The sequence below is a fragment of the Ricinus communis genome, chromosome 2, assembly GCF_019578655.1.
Source record: "Ricinus communis isolate WT05 ecotype wild-type chromosome 2, ASM1957865v1, whole genome shotgun sequence".
Classification (NCBI taxonomy): Eukaryota; Viridiplantae; Streptophyta; class Magnoliopsida; order Malpighiales; family Euphorbiaceae; genus Ricinus; species Ricinus communis.
In genome coordinates, this window is record NC_063257.1 from 15,618,135 (window position 1) to 15,645,748 (window position 27,614).

Here is a 27,614-nt window from a genome sequence, read left to right on the forward strand (position 1 = left end):
GTCGTATCTTCAATCACTTGCCAACAACTGAAGGGGGTTTGCAATTATTTTTAGACATATTATTTTATCTCTACAATTCTACCAAAATTTTGACAAAATATTTTCTATAATACAAACATACTCCCTATAAAATGGATCCAATTTCTAATTAAAAAATATTTCAAATATAGCTACAAACATAATACACATCCATAGCATATCATAGATTATTTATTCATCACTAATTAAACATACCAATCAATTTAACATACCAATATAAAAAGTATAACATACCAATCAATTAGATAAACCAATATAAATAATTTAACATACCAATCAATTCATCGACATAGTAAAAAAACTAATAGGGTAAAGTTCAAAAAACTACGGTTTGATATTTTTACACTTGAAGGACAAAAGTATTATTTGTATCAAATAAGTAACACACGTTTCATTTTATTAGTATTTTTTAGGTATATTTAATATCTTTTCATTATGTATATTATAAATATTAATAGAAATAGAAATATTTGATAAAATAAATATTTTTAATTAATTTAGCATCCGATTAGATATTCTATGATCATAATAAATTGTTAAAACATATATCTTTTTAATTTAATCGAATTTAAAAAATAATTTTTTTAAATAAGATTTTAATATATTTATAAATTCTTTAATGCATTGTTAGATACCACATTACTTATAAAATCATAATTTAGTAACAGTTCATATTAAATATATGCGAAACTATATAAAAAATAATAAAAATATAATGTATATCTAAAAAATACCAAAAAAGACACGTGATATCTTTTGATACAAAAAATATCTACATCCCTCAAGTAAAAAAAACGTTAAAGCATATGGTAGTTTTTTAAACTTTAACCTATTTAATAATTTATTCAATAACTTAAATAGTTAATTTGTTACCAATTTAGCATACTAATCTATTAATTAATTTATTCAATAAATTAAAAAATTAATATATATATACCGCTTATTAATCCCCGTACGTGTCTTCTAGCAAATAAAATCCGAAAATAATATCTATAAATATAAATAATATTTATATACTAAATAATAATTTAAATAATCAAAATAAGATTAATAAAAATAATTAACCAATTAATACTAGATTAACAGAAAAATAAAATAATAATAATAACAATTAACCAAATAATAATAAATTAACAAAAATAATTAAAATATTAAAAAAAAACTAAAAGTCTTAATTAAATACAAAAACTTACTAATTAGATCTTATTGCACTAAATTAAGATTACATTAAAAAACATCTTCAATTAAAAAAAATAATTAACTACATAAATTAGAGAGCTGTTTATGGCATAATCTTCATGCTGTAAACTCAAAGCATGGACAGATCCTCAAGTTAAGACACAAGCGGCCTCTTGCCATGGGGGTCTTTCTACTCTTTTGGATCTTTAGATAGCTGAGTTAGCTCTTTTGGATTACACCAGAAACAGATCGTAGCAACTATTAGAACATTGCCATTGGATCAAGAGAAGAGAAAGGAGAAAGTTAGAAAGCCATGAGAGAGTAAGAGAGTATAGAAGAGAGGGAAGCTTACTTAGAGAAACTTGCTTGAGTTTTATTATCACAGACTTCTCCTTATATAGAGTGGAGAGTCGGTACAAACATTTAAAAGTTAGTGGATATTCCACTAATACTTACAAACAAAAGTTAGTGGATATTCCACTAAGGCTAACAAATAAAAGTTAGTGGATATTCCACTAAGGCTAACAAACAATAATACACCACAACTATAGCAGCTTATGACGACCCACCATTATTACCAATAATACACTCCACTAACTGAGTGGATAATAATACATAATAAAGACAAACACAATAATACAGAAGAGTGGCCGACAGTTGCATGTGATCAGAAGACGTCATCATATGAGTCATCATCCATTGGCTGGGAGTCTTGCATGAGAGCTTCTTGCTGTGCCCTGGTTAAGGTAGGGTCATCTAGTGGAGTTGGAAAATCAGAGGAACATAAATGTTCAAAGGATTGTCCAGTTGATTGATGTCCATTGAATGTACATACTAATGGTGTCGAGACATTAGTCATCCTTGATTCATTTCTGTATTGCAGGACCTGTTTCAGATCTTTTGTGATTGCTGGCGAAGCAAGATGTAGAGGGCTATTAAGTATTCTCCAATGGTAACAGATATTCTGGGTTGCATATGTATTTTCTGTCAATCGGAGATAAGGCCTGTGTAATATAAAAATAGCATGGTATTCCGAAGCTTTGAAAATATTGTCTGAGAATAACCGATGCTCATAGATAAGTTTCAGGAGATCTCCTGTCCATTGATATGGTGTTTTGAACCAGGTAAGGAATCTCCATGGATATGACCCCGAGTTTGCTTCATTGTTGAAGAAGTGTAAAAGATTCATAATGGGTACTTCTATAGCATGATGACAGATTGTAGATAGGCACCATAGAAACCATAACTCACTTTCATGCTTTAGATGTTCAGGAGATAAGTGATAAATCAGACACCGAGGGTAGTTTGGAAAGAAGAAGTTGGGTTGTATTGGGAGTGAGAAGGTTTGTTGAAAAGTTGCAAAATAATGGAACATCATGTTCCGGGCAAAGTCAGTGACTTGTTTGGTTGTGAGATTGTTGGGAAGATCTGGTGGTGAAGGAGGTTGCAGGTTGGATCTGGAAGATGAAGAAGGCATAAAGATTATGGGAAGATTTATTGTAGAGGTGAGAAGGACTATAGGCTGATTCTGAGGTTTGGAAAGTCTGGATAAGAAATCCGGGATTAGGTTTCTTATCCCTTTTATATGCTCAACCTTAAAGTCATACCTGCTGAACCATGATTTTAATCGTAATAGTTGGGGCTCAGGCAAGGTCTTCTGGTTGGATTCAAGAATCTTTGGGAAGGAAGAGTTGTCCATCCGAACTAGGAAGTGCTGTCCAATCAGGAAGAATTCAAACTTTTTTATCCCGTACTTGACCGCCAAAATTTCTTTGTAGGTCGTGTGATAATGTTTTTCTGAAGAGGAAAATTGACCCGATGCATATCCACATAATTGTTCCTTGTCGTGGAGCTTTTCTAGGAGGATGGTCCCCCATGCATAGTCAGATGCATCTGTTTGGAGAATAAGTTCTCCTGCTAACGGGATTGTAAGAGGTGGCGAATTGTGAGCCAGCTCTTTTAATTTTTTGACAGTTGTTGTTTGTTCCGCTCCCCATGGAGGAGGGTTCTTCTTGAGCATCTTTGAGAGGTGGCACGTGTAACTAGACAGGTGTGGAATGGCCTCTCGAACATAGTTCAGGATTCCAAGGAACTGTTGAATTTATTTTACTGATAAATTCTCTTCTGGAAAATTATCAAGTTCCTTTGTCAGGTGGGGACCATATATATACTGGCCATTCTTGAAATGCATTCCGAGAAATTCAATTTCTCGTTGGCCAATAGTGCTCTTCTTTTCTGACAGCATAATGCCATATTTCTGGATGATGGCAAGGAAACTGTATGATTGGTGATGGTCCTCTGCTTCCGAGAATAGAAGGATGTCGTCGATGTAGATCAAAGAAGAGTAAAGGATAGGCCCAAAAATCTCAATCATTGTCTTCTGGAATTGAGATGGGGCCGTCTTAAGCCCAAAGGGCATAACAGTCCACTGGTATTGGGCATTAGGGATACAAAATGCAGTCTTGTATCTCTCTGTGGGCTGGATACCGAGTTGCCAAAAGCCCGCCTTTAGGTCAAATTTAGAATAGTATTGGGCCTTTTGGATGTGGACCTTGAGATTTGAGATCCGAGGGAGAGGAAATTTGTTGTCTTGAAGGAAATGGTTTAAGGGCTTGTAGTCTATGACAAGCCTCTTCTTTCCTCGGATCCTTTCAAATCTTTTTTCCACATAAAAGGCTTGGCAAGCCCATTGTGAAGTAGTGGGTTCAATTAGACCTTGCTGTAATAGTGTCAGGCATTCTGATCGGGCAAGGGCTAGGTCTGTGGGAGACATTCCCATGTGTGTGGCTCTAGTAGGGTTAATCTCTTCATTAAGTTTGAAGGGGAGGCTGATATAGAATTGTGGATTTTTCCACAGAGGAAGAGGATGTTGAAAATGTGAATGAGATTCCGGACAGAACTGAAGGAACTTTTCTGTGTAAGGAAGGAATGGTGGAATAGTATCCGTCACGAAAACAGATTTGAAGTTTCAGTGTATGGCCGAAACTGTCTCTTGAACTTTATGCCAGTTGGAAGAATTTGGAGCTTTTGAGCTTGGTGATAAACATCAAATCCTATCAGGATATCCTTGTTTGGAAGATCTGAACCAATGATGTGCGTCCATACAACGCAATCAGGAAAGAACTGAATTCCGATCTTCTGTCTTGTGATCAGAGTGGTTTGAAGGTTTGGCCATTCGCTCAAGAATCGATCATGGGGCTTCCAATACTCTGATGGGAGAACCATTGGGTTCATCATGCATCTTTGTGCTCCAGTGTCAAAGAAGGCTATTACTGGTACCGGCTTGGAGTATTTTGAAGATAGTATCTGTATGAGAATATATGGAACTGGGGGAGGTTTTGTAGTAAATTGAAAAGTTTCAGAAGGTGGAGAAGAAACAAAGAAAGAAGATAATAGGGTTGGAGAGAGAGGATATTGTATTACATCTTCCAAAATATTCTAATTATAGTAGAAATTAAAATAAAAAATAAATATAACAGAAAGTAAAATCAAAACTTAAGAAATAAAAAATTATATTAACAATATTAAACATAAAACATATTACAGAAATAATAAAATCAATATAAAAGAATAACAAAAATCATATATATATATATATATATATATATATATATATAATATAATATTATATTATATTAAACTTTAGAAAAATGACACAAAAATTAGAAAAGTACCCTACTGTCGTGGAAAGGGAGGCGACGTTGGGGAGGACACCGGTGGTTCCAACAGCAAGTAGCCTACGCTAAATTTTAAGGTTACCGATAAACTCCAAAGAAATAACAACATTTTAATAAACCAATTTTAGCGACTAAATATATTTCATTTGACTCCTTCAATGTAATATAGTGTTTTTTTATATTAAAAAACACATTATTAATAAGAATTATTTTATAAATATGATTAATGTTATATTAGCACTATATTATCATAAATTAATAATTTAATATGTTTAATACTAAATAATTTTTCATTATTAAAATTTTTAAAATACTTAGATTCTTTATTTTTTAATTAAATAAATGGTAATGATGTGAACTGATAAACTTAACGAATGATTAATATTTTAATAAAATATAAAACTTAGTACTTCTATTTTATATTTGGGCCAATAAACTTAAATTTTATTATAATAAAAATTGTTAGATTTGTATTTGGTAAGGTTATTTATCATTGAGTTTAAGTTTGTAAATAAATAAAATTTTAAATCGGTTTTAGTTTCGATTCTTCTAATTGAGACAATATAGAATGGTTCGGTACAGTTATCGGTATACAGAACTAATGAAATTCAGAACTGTACCAAAAAAAAATTTTAGAGCTGAGCATGGAACGCAAAGATTTCGAATAATACAGAAAAGTCGAACCGAAAATATCCAAAATTGAAAATATATATTGACCATTTGACTTTTTTTTGGACCGAATCGTACCAGCATCTTTTTTTGGAATGGTTTTGAATCTTATTTGTTATCCATGCTAAGAACTGTACCTAACTATATCATATTGTCCCGAACCAAAGAACCGAAATTAGAACCAATACTTTTAAAAATTTATTTATATATATATATAATTTACAATAAATAAGTCCAAATTTGAAATTTCCGATATTTGATATGATTTTGGAAATTTTTATTTGGATTCTCTTGAACTGTGCTCACCCTATAAAATTTTGGTATACTTGATTTGAAGAAAGTCAAATGGTCAACAAGTAAATCTTTTCAATTCCGAATACTTTCGGTTCGGTTTTCAGTATGGTTCGGAATCTCCGAATCCTGTGCCCAGCCTAATTAAAAATAAATTAAAAATTAAAAAATTTAGTTATAAAATGATATTTTAAGATAATAATAATAATTTATTACATAAATTATCATATTAATTTTATTTAAAATTATATTATATTAATAAAAAATATTAATAAATTATATTATTATAATTTACGTACAACGTGAGAAAAAGAAATTAGTATAGATAAAATTCATTTTCTACTATTTTTCTATAATCCGTTTAATTTTATATATATTCAATTTATTATATATATCCATATAATGATGCAAGCCTATGTTTCCATGCATGAATAGGCTGCTGTATGGAAAAGACTAAATATCCAATTTACACGGCGTCGTTTTCGGAGGCTGGTGACGTACTGAAAGAGGATGCGACGGTAAATGTTGCAGCATGAGAGTACCAATGACGGCTGAAGCATACGACATCATTCTAATGCAAGTAGGGGCTAAAAAAGTAATTGATGTTAAATGAATCTGATGCAAAAGAGGCAATCGCCCTCAAAATCAATTGAATTGCTACTAGTATTCCTAAGCGCATTGTATCGTTTGTTGGTTGTCACTCCAGCCCAAAACTTCTTCCCTCCTTTTAGACGGATACTTGAATGAATCAAAATTTAAAAATCGATCATAAATAAACAAATCCCTAAGAATTCATGGCGAGTATGGGTGAAAGCTCTTCCACTCCCAAATGCACCACTATAGAAAAGCCTCTAGTTGTTAGGGTTAAGCGCAAGTCCTCCCAGTTTCGGCTCGACGCTTTATGTGAGTAGCGTCTCTGAATTTCTTTTCTTAAATCTTCAGCAATAAACATTTATTTATTTAATAATTTATTTTAAGCTTTGGTTTAATGTTGATAATGTATAGGGCTTGAAATCAATGAGAGGCCATCAAAGCGCCCGCTGTTTGATTTTCAGAAGCTTTCCATTAGTGATGATTCAGCCCATAAAAAAGGTATGAACTACCCAACCTATGAGTTGCAAGTTGGTGGTAATTTTTGAACCGAATACCTTGTAGAAAGTAGGAAGGTCATAGGTATAGTATGTGAGGTGGTTTATGTGGTGCTCTGCATTGTGTGTGTGCGTGTGTGCGTATGCTGATGTGTTGATTCATTGTTGAAGTTGAGGAATCGAAGACTAAAAAGGTTTTTGTACATCACATTACCACAGTCAGCAGCTCAGATGTGATTACTGATATACTGCAATCATTTGTGGTAAGCATGTGGTTACTTTGTTTTGTCTGTGTATTGACAATTAGATAATTGCAATGTGCTCAGATATGATATGTTAGAATGAAATGCTTATATTTGCTTTTGTAAATTATCCTGCAAAGTAGTACCCCTTGTTTTTCTCCTTAATTGAGTTGCTCTTTCTTTTATAGCCTAGTTCTGCTGAAGCCATTCCAAAAAGTGAAGAACGAAAGCAAACATTTAAGAAGGATAATGTAAGTACTTTATGCCTATCTCAATATAACCAAAACTTGCTCCAATAGTGTCTAGGTCTTGCCCGTTCTGTGTCTGTATCTAACACAATACTTTTATTTCTAATACCTGCAGAAACAAGAGCAGCTTTTGTCCAAGGCTAGACAAAGTCAAGAGGTATGCATAGTGAAATTATACCTCATTAGTTTGAAACGTAATATTTCCATTCACGCAAAGTTTTTCTGCCTTTGTTGAAATAGAATATGATGGATGTTTTTTTTTTGTTTCTCCTGATCTCCAATTTGTACATGATGTACTTTTTAAATTATCATACTTTTGTTAAAATTTTCATTGTTGACATGCTGCACCTCTTTTTGTTGTTTGTTTGATAATTATCATTCTTGGGCAGCTTATTTAGCTGCCAGCATAGTCGTCTTGCTTTGGAGCCATGAATTTTGATTATAGTTTTGGTTACAATGAGTGTAGTGAGAGGTCTGTCCACATACTGCTCGTGAAGTAGTCATAAAGTAAATCTTTGTGAGTTTGCACATCCTTCTTGCTGAGGGCGACCATGAGTTGCTTACTCTTTGAGATTGTCCAAGTACAGGGACCATAATCCTTCTCCTTTATTTACAATAAAAAAACTCATTCATTGAAACCTTTCATGATTAGTCATTATTTATGATATATTAGGAATACATACATGTTGATGCTTATGTTCTAACATAGTTCTTTCTTGTAGTTGTAAAGTATTATTTGATAACATAACACAATATTATACTTTTACTTTGTGATATTGTTCTTTTGCTCATCTTCATAACTTAAGCTGTACCAACTTGTAGTTGTTTGAATTCTATTTGGTTTGGGACTGGATGGATTGTCCTAGTTTTTGTGGCATGAAAATTTTAATATGTCATTGAACTCTTAAGCTGATTGACATCAAGAATGTGAGCCACATCATTCTCATGAGCGTAATAATATTTTTGTGAGGCAAGCCAAGCTACATTAGATCCGCTTTGGGTTGGATTCTGTATAATGCAGCTCTCAGTCTCATTTTGGAATATGACGAGTCTCAGAGCCAAGGATTAACAAAGTTCTGCTTGGTTTGGTAGGATTTTGGTTACTTATGGATCTAGCGTACCATAATTATTTCATGATCAGGGCACCAGGTAATCTTGAGATGAAAAAGTGAACATTTTAATTTTATCATCTTATTAGCTCTAAAGCATGCCCAGGCAACTTGCTACTACCTTATTGGAGTTGTTTTCTCTCAAACTGTATGATCAGAGCAGATAACTATGTATTTTGTGATCATGTGCATGCTTGTATCTTTTTCTTATTCTTGTATGAAGCTTTATTTCATCTTTTTCTTCCTATCTATCAGATATCAGCTCAAAATGCTCGTTTTGAACAAATATGGAGGAGCCGTAGGGGAAACAAAGAGGCTTCAGATGATAGAGCACTGCATGACATGTGTCATTTCTATGATGTTGTTCGTGTTGATGTTGGGGGAAGATCTACTGTGATGCAAGAGCAGGAGTAAGTCTTGTCGTCATGTGTGGTACTAGATTGGTCTCTGCTCAAATTATTGAAAGCAACTTAATCTTTAACATGCTTTTGCAGAGTAATGTCCTTGGAGGATCAGAAGATTCTTTCTAGCTATCTGCCTCTGCTTAGAGAGTTTATTCCAAGTGCTGCAGCAGATATTGAATGTGATATAAATAATTGCATGTCTAAGCCTGGTTGTGCCTCTTGATCACCCTAAAGAGTATTCTTATATTACACTTGGTCTTGTGTATTTGAATTTTGGTTTTTGTTGTGGTGTCTGTCATATTCTACAAATCAAAAGTAACCTCATGTTCACAGCACATTTAGAGTTGGCGATTTTTAATTGGATTAGGGAGGGGAAAAATGTGTTGCTTCTTGGGATATGCTGTTGGCTTCTGTACTCACTGGTTCACTTCACTAAGAAATTAACAATTCAATTAAGCCCCGTCTGGTTTTGAGGTTGAGAAAAGCACTTCTAAAAAAAAAAATTCTTTTATTTTTTATTTTTGAGTTTTTGACAACTGCTTTTGGATAGAAGCATCTAAATTAAGTAGGTTTGAGAAAGCAGTTCTTGAAAAAGAAAATCACTCTATTAATTTAAGAAAATTCTAATCCCAACAGGCCCTTGGCCCATTTTGTCTAGTACCAGTGTGGCATATAATTTGTTTCATGTTGGTGAACCTTGCTTGATGGATTTTTGTTTCCTGCACATTATTTCTGCAGATGATTATGTTTATGACTATTATACTGTAAGGGATGACATGGGTATGGGTGATGAAGATTCTTTGAGCCCTTTTCCGCTGTAAGTATTTTATTTCTTATATTTGTTTTGCTGCACCTTTCTTTTCTGCTGTCATTGGTCATTTCCACAGTGGAAAGTGATTTTCTTTTGGTTCAGGGTACAGGTGGAGGATGAAGATTTCTATGATGGGCCAGATGATGAATCAGAATATGAAAGTGAAGATTCGAATGGTACGATAAATTCCGTTAGTATGTCATTCCTTCAATTCAAGTTTCTGTTGCCTTAAGAGCTTTTCTTCTCTTTGATAATTGTCAGCTGAGCATCATCCACGGAATGATTATCCTGATGAAGCATCTGAAGAGGAAGACGAAGAAGAGATTGAAGCATCTTCTAATGAATCAGAAGAACATGATGACACTAGCACTGGATCTTCAGAATTTGAGGAATGTCTGCATGGTTTGTCTGAAGATGCAGTTCCATCACATGAAGATGGACTTTATGACGATGATGACGACGACGCTTTTTACTATGAAGATGATGATGACTTTGAGCATGATGATGAAGATGTTGGTGAAAATTGGAGGTGATATTTTATCGTTTTTACAGGACTTACATTGCCCTCACCTCCTCTCATTCTGTAGCTAGTAAATATTTCTTCAGTTTAAACCATGAAGTTCTAGTTGTATAAACTTAGGTAGATTCCTGCATCATGTTCGGCTGCAGTAGGAACCCCTGAATATAGAGCTACTTGGCCTTGCAATCTAGTCGCAGCAATGCGTTTTTTTCAGACTCGGGAAAGTGGAATTGCTCGACATTTGAGTATTTTTCGTAATGGTCATTGTAGAATGTCAAGTCACCGCCCTTTGTTTCAATAGTTATCCAACTTTTATTTATGTTGTCTCAATTATGGATTAAACTTTTCCGGTATTTAGTTATTTTAATATTTAGTTTAATTTAATAAATATTTAAATTTTATTTTTTAAATATCTTTAATTTTTATTTTGATATAGTGATAATTGAGCTCTGTCGAGCAATAATATTGAAATATTTATGTATAATATAAGTGAATATATTAAATAAAATTATACATTAAAAAGTATTTAAATATAATAAAAATATAAAAAGAAGGTGTCTGTTGGTTTAATTTGAAAGTTAAAGTGTTAAAGGCAGTCAAACAGTGTAAAAAAGTATTTAAAAAATTATAAAAATATAAATTAAAATGTTTATTAATTTAAATTATAAAAATATAAATTGAGATATTTATTAATTTAAACTAAAAGTTAAAATATCAAAGTGATTAAATAGTTAAAATTTATGTCTTTTTAAATATGCATTTAACTATAATCTACTAGCATTTTTAACTTTAGTCACCTTCATTGGTGTTGGTTTCAAACCGAACAAATTTTTCAAGTGTCCGCAGTAAGAGTATAATTTTTATTACACGCTGGATATTTTAACGTCCGAAGCATGAAAATAACCAGAGCTAGATCATATGTCCATATTTTGCACTTTTAATACTTGTGAAAAAGACTTAAATCGTGGTGTATTTTTTATGCTGGGTTTTGTTAATAACCTAAGTAATTGATCTCATTTGTAAGTGACTGAAATTAATCTACAAATAATCTTTTTTATCTTTGATATGTTAAATTTTAGAAATTATTTTAAATAAAATAAATATTGTATTTGAAATAAATTATAATAAAAAGATTCATAAAAAAAAAAGAGAAAATTGAATGGCAAACAAGCTTAATAATGTGATTACTCCAAAGAGAAATTTGATACTTTTATGGCTTTTATTTTCATTCTGCAAGAGAATTATAAAAGATATTAATTAATAGCTAAATTTACTTTATTTTTTTTATTATAGAATGACCAAGCCTTTTTGAGCTGTATTATTCTTATTCTTTTTATCGGAAAAATTGCAATTCAATAATCATGAGAAGAGGAGTATATCATTGTGAACAAAACTTCAAATATGCTTAGGAACAATTTCCATAATCATTACAGTAAAATTTATTTATAGTAATATTCTATATAAGAATAATCTCTACACAGTCATAAAAAATTTTAGTCACAATTAGAAAATATCCCTAAAATAGAAATAAACTCTAAAATTTTTATATTTCGTTTTAAGAAAATATCCCTCTATATAATAATATTAGTATATATATATATATTTTAAAAAATATATATTATGTTATGTTTTATTTTACTATATTATTATTTTGTCTCATTAATTTTATTTGTATAATATAACAATATAATAACATATTTTATCTCTAGTTGCTATCATTTTGTCTAATGTAATTAAATATTAAGTTAAGAGAAAAATTTTAGTATTTAAACCTCAATTAAGTTATAACCTCTTCATAATCATAAAACTTATTTGGTTCCAAATGTATAAATATAAAAAAGTTTTACTGTATTTCCTCGTCCGGCCAAAGTTCTGGACAGTGTGTAGAATATCAACATAAATCAGATGATGCAGCAATCTGTTTGTCTCATCCGTTTTAAGCTTCTCAATGACTGTTGTGGAGTCACTTTCGATGATAACACGTCTTATACCATAATCCTGGGCAATAAAAATCCCATAAAGAATGGCCATTGCTTCAGCCATATCAACGTACCACACTTCCTTAATCCTCCTTGTTGCAGTCGTAATAATATTTCCATTACAGTTTCTGATAATTATACCTAAACCTGTTAAGTTTGAATCTAATTTCACAAAAGCATCATTGTTGATCTTATAACACCATTGGTGATGTGAACTCTATCCTTAGAGAAAAGAGAAATAGAACCCAAATTGAAGTTGATGCTAATTTTAGGATCGTCAAATTCAGATCTATGATGATGGAACTAAAACCTTTGATTATAAAGAATCAAGAACTTTAGTTATAAACAATTCCAAAAGCTTAAAAAGATTAAGTTTTGAAAATTGAAAAGACAAGAAATTTACAAACAATGCAAGAAAACTTGAAAAGTTCACAAAGAATAAAGTAAAATAACAACTCTCGATTTATTGATAAGAAAATAATTCATACAAGATTGATTGACATAGGTGGCCGAATGTAAAGTATTTATAGGCCTCCTACAACCCTAGAATGACACTAGAAAAGGAATAAAATCATTTAGGAAACAGTAGATTACTTCTAAAACTAAATAAGAACTAAAATGAAAATTCCTAAATAGCTAAGAAACATGTGTCACCTATAATTAAGTTAGAAAAAAGGAAATAAGTCATTTAGGAGTAAATCATTACTTCCTAAATAAAATAAAGCAAATAAATTTTTTTCTAAATAACAAAAATAGAAAGTGCCGCCTCCTCTTGTTACTAGTCTACAAGTTTAAGTTCAAACCTTAATTACTTAAGGAGGTTACATGCATGGGCTTGCTCTTTAAAGTCCTCCTTAGCCCAAATTGCTTCCTTAGTGCCTTATTAGCTTGATTTAAATAATTAAGGCCCAATTGGATTTAATCAAGCCCCTCGGTTTTGGATCAAACTAATAAGTCTTAGACTTGATTTCAGAGTTGACTCCTTATGGCTTGTAGTGTATTGAACTCAAATATTCTTAATAAGCCCAACAAATGCTTACTTCATCTTTTTGGCTTTTGATCTTATGATTATTCTTTCTTGGATGCTTAAAGAGTCTTGGCCTCTTGAAGTATATGGACTGGCCTTGGTCACATCATCCCCCTACTTCAAGATAATTCGTCCTTGAATCAGAACCTTCATTAAAATTAAAAGGAGACAAGTCAGCAACATTAAATAATCACCAGGAAAATCTAGTTCGTAGGCATTGTCATTGATGCGCCCAAGGACTTGAAATGTTCCATCTCCTCTTGGCAAAAGTTTGGATTGTCTCTTGGTTGGAAAATGCTCATTGCACACATGAACCCAAATCCATTCGCCAAGATCAGACACCACTTTTGGCTTGTTTTGCATATTGTTCATTCTTTCCTTCAAGATTTGCATGCACTTTTTCATGTAGCACCTTCACAAATTCTACCTTCTTTTTGCCATCTAGATTCATTTGTTCACTTAAATATAAAGAAATTAAATCTAGAGGACTCGATGAAAATAAACCATAAACAATCTCAAAAGGACATAAATTAGTAAAAGAATGCACACTATGATTATATGCAAATTCAATGTACGACAAGCAATCTCCCAAGATTTCAAATTTCACTTAACCTTGTTCCTAAGTAATTAAGACAAAGTTCTATTAAATACTTCAATTTGACCATCAGTTTGGGAGTGACAAGTAGTAGAAAATAAAATTTTAATACCCAACTTTTCCTATAAAGTTTTCCAAAGTAGCTCAAAAACTTGGCATCCCTATCATTAACAATGGTTTTTGGCATCCTATGTAAGTGCACAATCTTTTTAAAGAACAAACATGCGATATGTTGTGCATCATCGATTTTACTACAAGCAATTAAATATGACATTTTAAAAAACCTATCAATAACAACATAAATAGAGTCATACCCATGCTTAGTCCTAGGTAATTCAAGCATAAATTCCATAGAAATATCAATCCAAGGAGAACTAGGCACGGGTAAAGGTATATATAAACCATGTGGTTTGGTCTTAGACTTGGCTTGTTTATACACAATACATCTATAATAAATTCTAGCAACATCCTTTTTCATGTTAGGCCAATAAAAGTGATCATGTAAAACACTCAAAGTCTTAGCAATGCCAAAATGACCCATCAAACCACCCTGATAGGCTTCACGCACAAGCAACTCACGCATAGAACATGTAGGCACACACAATTTATTCTCTTTAAACAAGTAGCCTTCATGCCTATAGAACTTATTAAAAGCAACTTTCTCACATGCTTAATACACTTTGCCAAAGTCATTATCATTTATATAAACCTTTAATGTACTTAAATGCTAATAACTTAGCATCTAGAGTAGCAAGTAATGTGTATCTTCTTGAAAGTGCATCGTCCACAACATTGTCCTTACCTTGTTTGTATTTAATTACATAAGAAAAAGACTCTATGAAATTGCTCCACTTCGCATGGTGCCGATTGAGCTTGTTTTGCCCTTTCAAGTGCTTCAAGGACTCATGATCCTTATCAATTATAAATTCTTTCGGCCAAAGATAGTGTTGCCACGTCTCCAAAGCCCTAACCAACGCATATAGCTCTTTGTCATATGAAGGGTACTTTAATGTGAATCCATTCAGCTTTTCACTAAAGTAGGCCATTGGTTGCTCTTCTAGCATCGACACGGCACCAATTCCTAAATCTGAAGCATCTCATTTAATTTTAAAAGTGTTAGAGAAATTAGGAAGGGCAAGTAAAGGAGCATGAATGAAATTTTGTTTTAACATTTTAAATGCTTGTTCTTGCGCCTCTCCCCATTTGAATCCCACACTTTTCTTTATAACTTTAGTTAAGGGTGCGGCAAGAATACTGAAGTCCTTCACAAATCGTCTATAGAAGCTAGCCAATCCATGAAAGCTTCGTACATCATCAACACTTGTAGGCATTGGCCACTCCTTGATTGCTTTGACCTTTTCCTCATCCACCTCAATTCCTTTTGTAATAACTATAAAACCTAAGAAAATAAGTTTATTTATGCAAAAATCACACTAGGTTAGCATAGAAACACTCCTTATGCAAAACATCCAAAACCATGCGCACATATTTCAAATGCTCATTTAAAGACTTGCTATAAATAAGAATATCATTAAAATAGGCATCCACAAATTTACTAATAAAAGCATGCAAAACATGATTCATTAGTCTCATGAAGGTACTAGGTGCATTAGTTAAGCCAAATAGCATCACTAACCGCTCATACAAACCATGTTTAGTTTTCAAAATCAATTTTCCATTCGTCGCCTTCTTTCATACGAATTTGATGATATTCACTTTTTAAATCAACTTTAGAGAATATGCCAGAACAATGCAACTCATCTAACATGTCATCTAATCTAGAAATAGGATGGCGATAGTTTACAATGATTTTATTAACGGCACGACAATCATCATACATATGCCAAGTTCCATCCTTTTTAGGAATAAGTAGGACATGTATGACACATGGACTCATGATTTCTCTAATGAGCCTTTGCTCAAGAGCTCTTCAACTTGCCTTTGAAGTTCCTTCGTTTCCTCGGGATTACTTCGATACGCTGGCCTATTTAGAATTGTTGACCGAGATATGAAATCAATTTGGTGCTCAATGCCCCTTATAGGCGGTAAACTACTTGGAACTTCGTCGGAAAAGACATCCTCAAATTCCTGAAAAAGAGACACAAAAGAACTAGGCAAAGAAGGGTTCAACTCGTTAGTACTCAAGCAAGCCTCTTTGTAAAAAAGTACATATATAGACTGCCTCAAAAGTAAAGTTCTCTTCATATCTCTTTTTTTTGCATAAAAGCTCATTTTCCCTCTTTATGATTTATGCTGAACTCTCCTTTTCCATACACATCACTCTCTTTCTTTTTATTGCGCATCCTTTCACTCTCTCTTTTCTTCGCTGGTGTCTCATACCTCTCATTCTTTTCCACACAACTCTCCTTTTTCTTAAGTGCCTTTTCTTTTTCATGCACTTTCTCTCTCTATCTTGTCATCTTTTGATCTACATATACTTCCTTGGGGGTTAAAGGTATAAGGGTAATAGGCTTATTATGCATAACAAAAGAGTACCTATTTGAAAACCCTTCAAGAATGACCTTCCTATTATATTGCCAAGGATGCCCTAAAAGGATGTGCCTCGCATGCATAGGCACTATGTCGCATAAAAAATCTCATCTTCATACTTGCCTATGGTAAACGCCACTCTCACTTGCATGTTTTCCCTTCACTTCTCCATAATCATTCAACTATTATAAGGTGTATGGTCGAGAATGCTTTAAAGTAGGCAACAAAAGTTTCTCCACTAACAAAGGTGCTTGCAACGTTGGTATAACTTCCTCCATCAATGATTATGCTGCACACCTTATCTTTTACTTTGCATTTAGTGTGAAAGAAGTTTTCTCATTGCACTTCCTCTTCTACCCTGGCTTGCATGTTCACGGCTTGACATGCTACTAACATCTCACCATATGCAGGTACTTGCAAGGACTCATTATCACTTGCATCTTCTACCTTTTGAGCATCTTATCTTCTTTAATCTCACTCACAATTTTACCATCACCCTTAAGGTACATAGTACGCTTGCTTGGAGAATTTGAAGCTATGTGCCCATATCCTAAGCATCTAAAACACTTAAAAACTCTTATTTTAGTTGCTTGACCCTCGCTCTTCCCCTTTTCTTTTCTTTCGACATTTTTCCCTTCTTTATCACCTTTGCTGAAGTCTTTGATTTGTTGAAGTTCTTCTCTCCTCCTTTCTAATTCGACTTCCATGTAGAAGTGGTGGAAGCTAAATTATTCTTGGTGCATTTAGACTTCACTTGTCTCTCAATTCTGGCCGCCATGTATAACATATCCTCCATGTTGACATAGTGATATAGTTCCACTAAGTCAATAATGTTCTTGTTTATTCCATGTGGGAACCTTGCCATGGTTGCCTCGCAGTCCTCCTCAACATTGGCTCTAATCATCGGCATTTCTATTACTTGGTAGTACTCTTCCATACTTTTAGAGCCTAGTACAAGACTTTGAAGTTTATTGTACAAATCTCTATAATAATATGAAGGAACAAACCTTTTTTCGCATGATTCGCTTCATGCCCTCTCATGTCTCAATTGGTGACTCTTTATTCCTTTGTCTACTAGTTACCAATTGATCCCACCATACTAAGGCATAATTGGTGAACTTAACGGTGGCTATTTTAACATTCTTCTCAGAATAGTGATGGCAGTCGAAGATAAAGTCTACCTTTTTCTCCCACTCCAAGTATACTTCGGGGTCACTTTTGCCTTGGAAGTTTGGAATTTTCATTTTGATACTTCCTAGATTATTTTCAAGCCATGCATGCCCATATCTCCTCGAATTAGACATTTGGTCATCATCTTCTATATCATCTCAGATCTCCCTTCTCCTATAGAATTGATTGTTGCGTGTACTATGCTCCCATTGATTTTGAGATTCAAACTTATCAAATATGTCCTCAAAGTTATTTAGTCTCTTGGTGAACCTCATCTCCATCTTCTCCATCATTTGTTGGATGGACTTCATGTAAAGTTTCATATCTACATGCCCTTCCTTATTTTGAGTGCCTTTTGCTTTATCTTGAGACATGTTGTATAACCTGCTCAACAAGAAAGAAAACAAAAGATACCTCACCTAATCACTCCCTTACATGTTTCACTCCTTTGATGGAATTGCTCGTGTTTTTGCTTAATTTTAGGCTTTTACTGTCTTTTAAACTCACCACTCGCCTTTTAGCACTGAAATTCATTTATCTAAGTTCCTATAGAAGTAAGACAAGTAAACAAGCAATTGCAACAAATTACTTATCAAATCAACACAAGTACTTAAAATTTAAACTTTTAAATTTAAACATAACACATAAGTATCAAATAAAAGAAAGTAATCAAATGAACAAGACTTGATTAAAAGCAAAGAAAAATAAGGTACAGGCTGTCACAATTGTGAAGGAATGAGTAACAAATGGGATTCAACAAGGAATTGCATTTTGTAATTGCAAGGCCACTTCCAACTCACTTTTTGTGCACTAAACAACTTTCTTCTTCTCTTCTTTTTAACTAGGTGAAAATTAAAATTGCATGAATTCTTTTTTTTTTTTAAATATAGGCGAAATTAATAAAAGAACTAGCTAGGGTGGTACTTTTGCTTGAATTCAAACCTGTTAGAAACTAGAAATCAATTTTAGGCCTTTGGTGTAACAAAGATAATTTTGGCCTTCTTTGAATTTTCTTTTGAATAAGGTAAAGAAATTGAATCACCAAGAAAACAAACAAAGAATTGAAAAATGGATAAGTAAACCTAATTTGAAGCCGAAGCTTTGATACCAAATTATGTGAACTCTATCTATGGAGAGATAGAACCCAAATCGAAATTGTTAGGATCGTCAAATTCAGATCTATGAGGATGAAACTAAAACCCTTTGATTATAAGGAATCAAGAACTTTAGTTATAAAAAGATGTATATTGCCACAATTTCAAAAGCTTAAAAAGATGAAGTTTTGAAAATTGATAAGACAAAGAATTTGCAAACAATGTAAGAAAACTTGAAAAGTTCATAAAGAATAAAGTAAAGAAATAACTCCCACTTTATTGACAAGAAAATAATTCATACAAGGTTGATTGATATAGGTGGCCGAATATGAGGTATTTATAGGCCTCCTATAACCCTAGGATGACACTAGAAAAGAAATAAAATCATTTAGAAAATAATAGATTACTTCCTAAACTAAATAAGAAATAAATAAAAATTCCTAAATAGCTAACAAGCATGTGTTGCCTATAATTAAGCTAGAGAAAAAGAAAATAAGTCATTTAGGAAGTAAATTATTGCTTCCTAAATAAAATAAAATAAAAAAGAAATTTTCTAAATAATAAAAATAGAAGGCGCCGCCCCCTCTTTTTGACTAGTCAACAAGTTTAAGTTGAAACCCTAATTACTTATAGAGGTCATACTCATGGGTTTGCTCCTGAAGTCCTCCTTGGCCTAACTTGCTTCCTTAGTGCTTTATTAGCTTAATTTGAATAATGAAAGCCCAATTGGATTTAATCAAGCTCCTTGATATTGGATCAAGCTAATAAGTCTTGGACTTGATTTTAGTGTTAATTCCTCATGGCTTGTAGTGTCTTGAACCCTAATATTCTTGATAAGCCTAACAAGTGCTTCCTTCATCTTTTTGGCCTTTGATCTTGTGATTAGTCATTCTTAGATGCTTAAAGGGTCTTGAACTCTTAAAGTATATAAACTTTTGGCTTTGGTCATATCAATTGGTCAGACAGTCTCTCCATGATACATTATTTATACTAGTTTGAGGAATACTTGATGATCGATCACCACATAGCTCATTGAGCTTATCCTATACCAGAGCGCAAACCTGTTGAAAGCTCATATCACCCTTTCCATAAATTAGGCAATTCCTCGCATATACCATATAATCCATATTATTATAATAATAACTCTACACAAATTGTCTATATTAAAGGTTGTGCTGAGAGTCTTAAACCATTCGATGAAGTTTTGAACTCTGAAAAAATCAATATAGATACCAAGCGAGCAATTCAACCACACCACCCGAGACCAAGGACATTATTTTAGCAGGTAAAAAAACATTGACTCAACAACACCACACCTTGGGCATTGAGAATCAACCCTGATTTTTTGTAAACTTGGTATGTGGTTCTAGAGAGAGAGTTTTCTCTTTCTATTTTCTGGAATAATAGTTTGTTACATTCATTATTGAACTATACAAGATATATATAAAGTAGCTAATGACTACTTGCTGCATCATTATACTACTTACAACAGCTCACTAACGAAGTCAATAGTAAATAACGCTATAGTTAACACCCCCCCTCTTAAGTTGTATCTTGGTGAGAGACCACAAGATGTAACTTGGAAAGTAGCTGCTGATGTGCAGTGGCGCCTAAAGGCTTTGTGAAGAGATCTGCAACTTGAAGCTTTGATAGCACAAAACCAGGAGCTAGAACTTTCTTATATTGCTCCCTTACCATATGGCAATCAATATCTAGATGCTTGGCACACTAGTAAAAATAGGATTGCTAGTGATATGAAGAGAAACTTTATTGTCACATTATAAAGGAATAGGTAAAGGAATAGAAATCTGCAGGTCTTATAGAAGATAAGATAACTAAAGAAGCTCGCAAGTGGTAGCAGCCATTGATCTATACTCTGCATCTGCAGAAGAATGAGAAGTAGTGTTATGCTTCTTACTCTTCCAGGAAATAAGTGACTGATCAAAGAAGATACAAAACCTAGTAACAGACTTTCTAGCGTCCACACATGCACCCCAATCATAATCATAAAAAGCATGTAGCGTGTGATCACTAGCTGCAGGATAGAAAAGACCTAAATCAAGACAATGCTTTAGGTACTTAAGAAGATGAAGGGCAACTTCCTAATGAGTATCCAATGGAGTTTGCATAAACTGATAGAGAAGTTGCTTTGAGAAACTGATATCAGGCCTAGTCATGCCTAAGTATAGCAATCTGCAATACTTCTCAGGATCAGAAAGAACAGTCTTTGAGTCTTGTGACAATTTCAAACCAACAGGCAGAGGAAAGAAAGAAGGCTTGACTCCTCTTACACTAGTATCATACAAAATATCCATAACATACTTCTTTTGATTTAAAGTAATACCTGCAGAAGATCTGTGAACTTCCAAACCTAAATATATTTCAAAGGACCTAAATCCTTGATAGCGAATTTATCATCAAGAAATCTCTTGATCTTGTCTAACTCCATCATATTATCACCTACTAATAGAACATCATCAACATATACTACTAAAACAATAAAGTGAGCATCAGAAACCTTTGTAAACAAATAATTGTCATGCATAGACTGTTTAAAACCAATACTAAGCAAGGAATTGGTGAATTCAATGTTCATTGCCGAGATACTTATTTTAAACCATAAAGAGACTTTACTAACTGACATACTTCATTAGAGTGAGCTTTGGTATACCCTTGTGGAGGTAGCATGTACACCTCTTCTTGCAAATTCCCAAGTAAGAAAGCATTATTAACATCTAGTTGTTATAAATACCAATTTTTACAAGCTGCCAAAGTAATTAATAACCTAACAGTAACTAGTTTAGCTACTAGGGAGAATCTTTCTTTATAATCAAGTCCCTCAACTTGATTGTATCATTTGGTAACTAATCTAGCCTTAAGTCTCTCTACACTCCCATCAGCCCTATACTTGATTTTATATACCCATTTTGATCCAATGGCCTTTTTATTATCAGGTAATGTAGTGAGAACCCAAATTCCATTCTTCTCTAGAGAATCTAACTCTAATTGCATAGCACTCACCCCTCTAGGATCCTTTTGTACTTGAATATAGGAGAAAGGTTCTATAATATTAAAAATTAAAGCACTTTAATCACAAGAGAAAAATGCTGATTTGGTGGTTGTAAAATTGGCTAAGGGATATAGTTGACCACTTAGTGGTTTGGTTATGTAAATTGGAATATAAAAGTCTTGAAACCAAGTTGGGTGTTTTATTGTTTTAGGTGAATGTATAGGAGCAGCTTGTGGTAGGTGAAGTGATGCAGGTGAAGGTTCAGATTCAATTAAAGGTGAACTGTGTGAAGTGAGTGGAGGTTCAGATGATGTAGATGCATTAATAATTGGTGAAGAATGATCATTAGGAAAGAGTAGGGGAGAAGCAGAAGAAAGAGTATCAAAGATAATAGGATGTAATGGTGTAGAGGAATGAACTGTGTCATCCTGTGTTGTAAGAGTAATAGAGGGTAAAACAGTAGGATTTGTAGAATCAATAGGTAAAGTAGCTAAAGGGAATGAATATTCAAAGAAATGTGCATCTCTGCTAGTAAAATACTTGTGTGTGGTCAAATCAAAAAGTTTATAGCCTTTTTTATTAGTAGCATAACCTAAAAATAAGACTCTAATTATCTGACTATCAAACTTGTCTTTATGTGGTTGAGTATTGACTGCATAACAAAGACAACCAAAAATCTTCAAGTGATCATAATCTGGTGGTTTAAAGTGAAATAGCTCATAAGGAGTTTTCCATTGCAGAGTTTTCATAGGCATTCTATTTATCAAGTAAGTAGCAGGCAGAATACAATCACGCCAAAATTGCTTAGGCAGGTGAACATTAAATCTTAATGCCCTAGCCATAGATAAGAGATGTTTGTGTTTTCTTTCAATAACCTCATTCTGTTAAGGTGTGTAAGAGCAAGTTTTTTGATGAACAATGCCATGATCAAGAAAGAAAAAGGTTAAGGTTTGGTTTAGAAATTCCAATCCATTATCAGTTCTAAGGATTTTTACTATTGTGTTGTATTGGATATGGGTATGTTTAAGGAATTTAATAAGGGTAGCAGCATATTGAGCCTTTTGAGAAATGAGAAATGCCCAAGTAACTCTAGTGATAGGATTTTTATGTAGCTACAATCTAAGGCAGTGAACCTATCAATGCAGACTAGCACAAATGGTGAGTATCTAGGTCGTATTCTTGGGAAAGGGTGATCCTAGACCTAGTGTAGCGTCTTATGTTATCTAACCTAAACAAATTAATGAAGTGTTATGCTATGATTACATATGAATAAACAATTAATTAAATGTCAAATAATCTGAAAGGATTTAGGAAAACTCTCGAAGGAAAAAGCAAACCCTAGGGAACCTAAGTTTATTGGATTTTAGTGAAGATAGAGATTAAATTGATTATCAATTGCAATTACCCATGGACGAAGTCTTAACTGAATTCGGTCTCCCTCTCGAGATAACCGAATTCCTAAACTTAATAACCTAAAGTTGGAATCTCTTCCTAACGATCGATTATTCGATTAGCATTAAGGTTTAACCCGTCTCTATTAAACTTTATTAATTCTTAATCCGGCTAGTCAATTACCCTTATTTCTAAGTGATTATTAACCAGTTCTTGCTATTCAAATTTCCAATTACTAAATGAATTTCTCAATTACATAAAGCAATCTAAATACCACAATTCACAATGTCTCATGATTAAAGTGATTTCTCATTAATAATGAAAGCAAGAAGAAACAAACATTGATAATCAAAATTTCATAAAAACATTGAAATTAATCCAACAACATAGGAACCCCAATTAGGTTTGACAATTTAGCTACTCATACTGATGTGTGTAAAATACATACATCTAAATGGGGTTTTTAAGATTGGTTTTATGTACATTTGGATGTGAATTAGTTCCAACACTCACCCTATGTGTTTGTTTGTGTGCATTAGGTCCAAAAGAAGTCAAAGTATGATAAAGGGAAGAATTGGAGCATAATTAGACGTCAAAGCTGCCGAAACAAGCTAAGTATACCCATGAGGAAGGTTAACACGGCCGTGTTGGATTCAACACTGGCCGTGTTCCCAACATGGTCACCAACACGACCATGTTGGATGCATCAAACATCAAAGAAAAAAGAGGTTTTTAGGGAGCACGGGCATCAACACGGCCATGTTCATGGCAGCTGGTCAAATTCATTTCAAAAGAAAGAAAAGAGAAAAAGGGGGGCAACTAGGGTTAGAACGTTCAAAACTCATCTTTTTCTCTGTCTAAGGGTTTTCTGAGTTGAAACTAAGAGAAAAGGAGACTTGGATCAAGGTTTCATTGGGATTCTCTTCGAAGATAAAAGATTGGCGAGGATTGTCGATTGGTTTCAATCCGAGTAAGAGGAACAAGAATCGATCCAAAATTGGGCACGAGGAATTGGAGCTATTTACTCTCATCCAAAGGTGTATTCAGGTTCCTTTACCTTTACTCATTTTTTTTGTAATTGAATTCTTGTTGTTTGTGATTATGAACATGATTAGCTAAACTTATTAACCCATTGGGGTTCTTTATCTAGGGATTTTTGTACTTCAATTTTGAATTGAATGTATTGATTGTCAATATTGGTTTGCAATGGAAGTATTTATTGATTTGTTCTTCATATCTTGTTGAATGATTTTTGAAATTTGAATGATCTTGAGAAAGACGTTTAGGTTTGGATTGTCCTTTGCAACCTAGAATTGAATTCGCCTAGAGATAGGGTGTTCGTTCTACCGGATTGAGAACTAACAACTCTCAATAGTGTTAAATGGTACATAATGCTAATTTGGGTAATTAGAGTTAGGAAGAGATTTCAACCTAATTAATCTAAGTTAAGATGTTAGTGTCCTTGAGAAAGGCATTAATTGTGTAGAGATTTTCCCACGGAAATTGGATTCAATCAATCAATTCCACCCCTAGAGACAAGAATTCCCAAAGTGTTATTCCTTTACTTGAATTAATCATTCCCTAGTATACGTAGTTCAACAACAATTAGAGTAGCTATTAGTTAATTTAGGAATTATTCATTAACACCATTTATTTTCTGTGATTAGATAACAGAGAAGATTGAGTAGATTTAGGTTCATACGTTCTTTGGGGAATAAGACACTTGGTACTCGCCGTTAGCTATACTCCACTGATAGGTACACTGCCTTAGGTCATAGTCTTGCTTGACTGAGCACACATCACATACTAATAAGCAACACAAAATAAAGAATAGATTCAGAAAAATAAATTAAAGGCATGTACACCCTTCTTCTTCAAGTTGGATGAGAAACCCTAAATTCCCAATTTAGAATAGTAAACCTTAATTTGCTTCTTGAAATCTCATCTTGATCTTCAATTTAATGTTAAGACAGATGTAATCCCTCCTTCAATTAATGAAATAATCTTCTAAGGTCGAGAATTGAAGTTTGGAAGCAGATGGTTTAAGCTTGTATAATGGAAATCAAGTTAGAAAACTGAACCCTAATTCAACAAATCGTTTTTGCCTATATAATCCCTTCAGCACGACCGTGGTCAAGCTTTAGCCGATCAAAGACGAGCGAGTCTAGGCCGGCCGGACCTCTCGATTCAAAGATCCGCTGACTTCTTCCAGTTGTGCCCTCGCCGAGCCACCACGTGGTGGCTTTAAACCGTGCCAAAATGGCACTCTTGGAGAGCAGCTACTTGATAATTCAGCACGGCTAGAGTCCAGGCCGTGCTCAACCTCGGAATGCTAGTCCTTGCTCAATTTGATGGATTCTGGTCTATAATTGCGCATATTTCCCTCGATTATTGATAATGTCCCTCGATAATGACCTGAAACGTGAAAGGAAACAAAAGACAAGTGATTCTAGCATAAAATGAGATAACTATGCACAAAAATGTAAACAATTGAGCATGTAAATATGTATAATATGATGCCTATCAAATCACCCTACACTTAAGCTTTTCCTTGTCCTCAAGCAATCAATAACTCAATACATGCATAAGCAACAATCACCCCTCAGAATCCATGCTAAAGTTCACAACTCAACCTTATTCAACATATAAAGAATGAAACTCAAGTAACTAACAAGTTATACACCTTTAAGAAAGAACTATAATAATATCATCTCGAAACACAACTTACATAACAAATCAGCATTAAAGACTAAGAACCATTGCCTCACAGGAATCTCTCAAATCACTCACAGTGTTTACAGGTAAATAAGAAAATTCCCTCAATGCAGCTGCACAAAACCTATTTACCATAAGCTTGCTCATAAATCTCATCTTGGCTATCACGAATAATTGAATACCAAAATCAAAGGGTCTTTTCAAAGGTTGTAATGAGGCTGAAGTAAAGGTACGAATATTTGGATAGAAGTGTAAAGTATACTGAAAAATTATGCACTTAATTGAAATGAATGCTTCAGGAACTGAGTGCTAAACAATAAAAATATTCACTAAGCCCTATTTGAAGTAAAAGATGCTCACAAGAGTTAAATTCAGAAGAGCTAAAAGCTAAGAAGTAAGTCATAATTTTTTCTTTCTTTTTCTATATATATATATATAAGGCAGAGATCTCTCCACACCAAGGAACCAAATCACAATGGATCGAAGCCCTCCTTTTTCTTCCAATTAGTGAAGCAGAATTCTTTTAATATATACAACAGTTCATTTCAAATTTTGTTAAGAATGAATGAGAAAGAAAGAAAGCCCATGCATTCGGTGCCAAAAAGCGGCATAAACTTCAATAGACTCTTCACTTCAAGAGGGACTACCGTGCGGAAAGCAAAGTAAGTACCGTGTAGAGTAGACCTATATATATTTTGATATATACTATGTATATATATTACAACAACTTACATAAGGGCTGCTGTGGTTAGTGACATAAACAATAAGAATAAATATCCAATTTGGATTGAAGGGAGCATCAAAGAATGACTGAAAAGACTAAGTGAATTAAAAACAATGTTAGACACTATGATCCTATAAATGAAGAAACATAACACATAATTACTCAGTATACAGGGTGAAAGGAAAGACAGATGTATAGAATGGTGTATGCGTAGTGATTAGGTGTAAATTATGAAGAATAGGTTAAGGCTCAAACTGGCTGACTAATGGAAACAGAGTTTTGGCCAGATGTGGTGAAATCCTAAGTTGCTCAAATCATCTAATGGTATTCAAAAATTCATGTAACCGCAACAAGCATAGAGCAAGTTCTAGAAATGAAAGTAAGTACAACACACACTCAAACAAGAAAAGTCATGAGCATAATGTGCAATGGATGCTCAATTTTTGGTTCAAAAACTCACGTTTGAAGTGGCTAAAATTTTCAATTAGTTCCCAGACTTATCAATTGAATCATCACATAAATTGAATACGAGATTGACATAATCAAAGTTCACAATCAAAGGTTGTAAATTCGCAAGGAACTCAAGTAACACTGGTTTTACCCGGCCAAATTGACATATTGAATATAGTGAAATTGCTTTCAAGAACATAAGATAAAGAGGGACAATCAAGTACTAGTGTGTGAATTAAGTCATTAATTACAAAAGAATAAACTAAACTTGAATGTCATGAAAACCCTAAGTCCTAACATCCTAAGAATAGTCCATTATCATTGCCTTTAAACAATTAAGGGATACCCACCCCACACTTGAGTATAACACTGTCCACAGTGTTAGAAAAATTAAAACTGGGTATAACACATAACTAGCACATCATAATCCTTGAAGATCATACTTAGTGTTCATTTCAAAATGGCAAAGCAAAGTGTTCTAATAAAATAAATTAACATGAAAGGAAAAAATGAAAGGAAATAACATAAAATTAAACATGCAAAAAGACAACAAAATAAAATAAAATAAAAAGAAAAAGGAAAAAGAAAAATAACACAAATTTTTGTTTCACTACTGGTAGTCTGCTGACGACATATCTTCACTGGTTGGATTTGCTAGAGGATGAGGAGTAGGGAAAGTCGCTGAAGGAGG

The 27,614-nt window shown here is 33.3% G+C and overlaps 2 protein-coding genes across 3 annotated transcripts; one reads left to right on the forward strand and one right to left on the reverse strand.

The window, feature by feature from the left end:
* Positions 1-6,464: 6,464 nt before the first annotated feature.
* LOC8280537 (RNA-directed DNA methylation 4) lies at positions 6,465-10,607 on the forward strand. 2 transcript variants are annotated; one of them, XM_025157513.2, is made up of 10 exons: positions 6,465-6,758; positions 6,861-6,947; positions 7,115-7,206; positions 7,374-7,436; positions 7,549-7,590; positions 8,798-8,952; positions 9,037-9,155; positions 9,685-9,763; positions 9,867-9,933; positions 10,019-10,607. In XM_025157513.2, the coding sequence occupies exons 1-10, from the start codon at positions 6,650-6,652 to the stop codon at positions 10,346-10,348; spliced, it is 1,143 nt and encodes a 380-aa protein (XP_025013281.1). In that variant the 5' UTR covers positions 6,465-6,649; the 3' UTR covers positions 10,349-10,607. The 2 variants fall into 2 exon arrangements, with proteins under 2 accessions (XP_025013281.1, XP_002520100.1); XM_002520054.4 differs by having other exon boundaries at positions 6,468-6,758; positions 9,860-9,933.
* Positions 10,608-20,467: 9,860 nt separating this feature from the next.
* On the reverse strand, positions 20,468-20,947 carry LOC107261316 (uncharacterized mitochondrial protein AtMg00810-like). Its single transcript, XM_015719757.2, has 2 exons — positions 20,791-20,947; positions 20,468-20,685 (listed from the first exon to the last, which is right to left on the reverse strand). Exons 1-2 carry the CDS (start codon positions 20,945-20,947, stop codon positions 20,468-20,470), a joined length of 375 nt encoding a protein of 124 aa, XP_015575243.1.
* Positions 20,948-27,614: the final 6,667 nt, after the last annotated feature.

What these genes read in the sequence shown, in the direction of transcription:
- LOC8280537 (XM_025157513.2), top strand. Translation starts at nt 6,650, where the DNA reads ATGGCGAGTATGGGTGAAAGCTCTTCCACTCCCAAATGCACCACTATA. An exon ending in ACTGTGATGCAAGAGCAGGA is followed by an intron (nt 8,953 to 9,036) that starts GTAAGTCTTGTC and finishes ATGCTTTTGCAG; the next exon opens with AGTAATGTCCTTGGAGGATC. An exon ending in TCTTTGAGCCCTTTTCCGCT is followed by an intron (nt 9,764 to 9,866) that starts GTAAGTATTTTA and finishes TTCAGGGTACAG; the next exon opens with GTGGAGGATGAAGATTTCTA.
- LOC107261316 (XM_015719757.2), bottom strand. Translation starts at nt 20,947, where the DNA reads ATGGATATTTTGTATGATACTAGTGTAAGAGGAGTCAAGCCTTCTTTC. An exon ending in CATGACTAGGCCTGATATCA is followed by an intron (nt 20,686 to 20,790) that starts GTTTCTCAAAGC and finishes GTCTTGATTTAG; the next exon opens with GTCTTTTCTATCCTGCAGCT.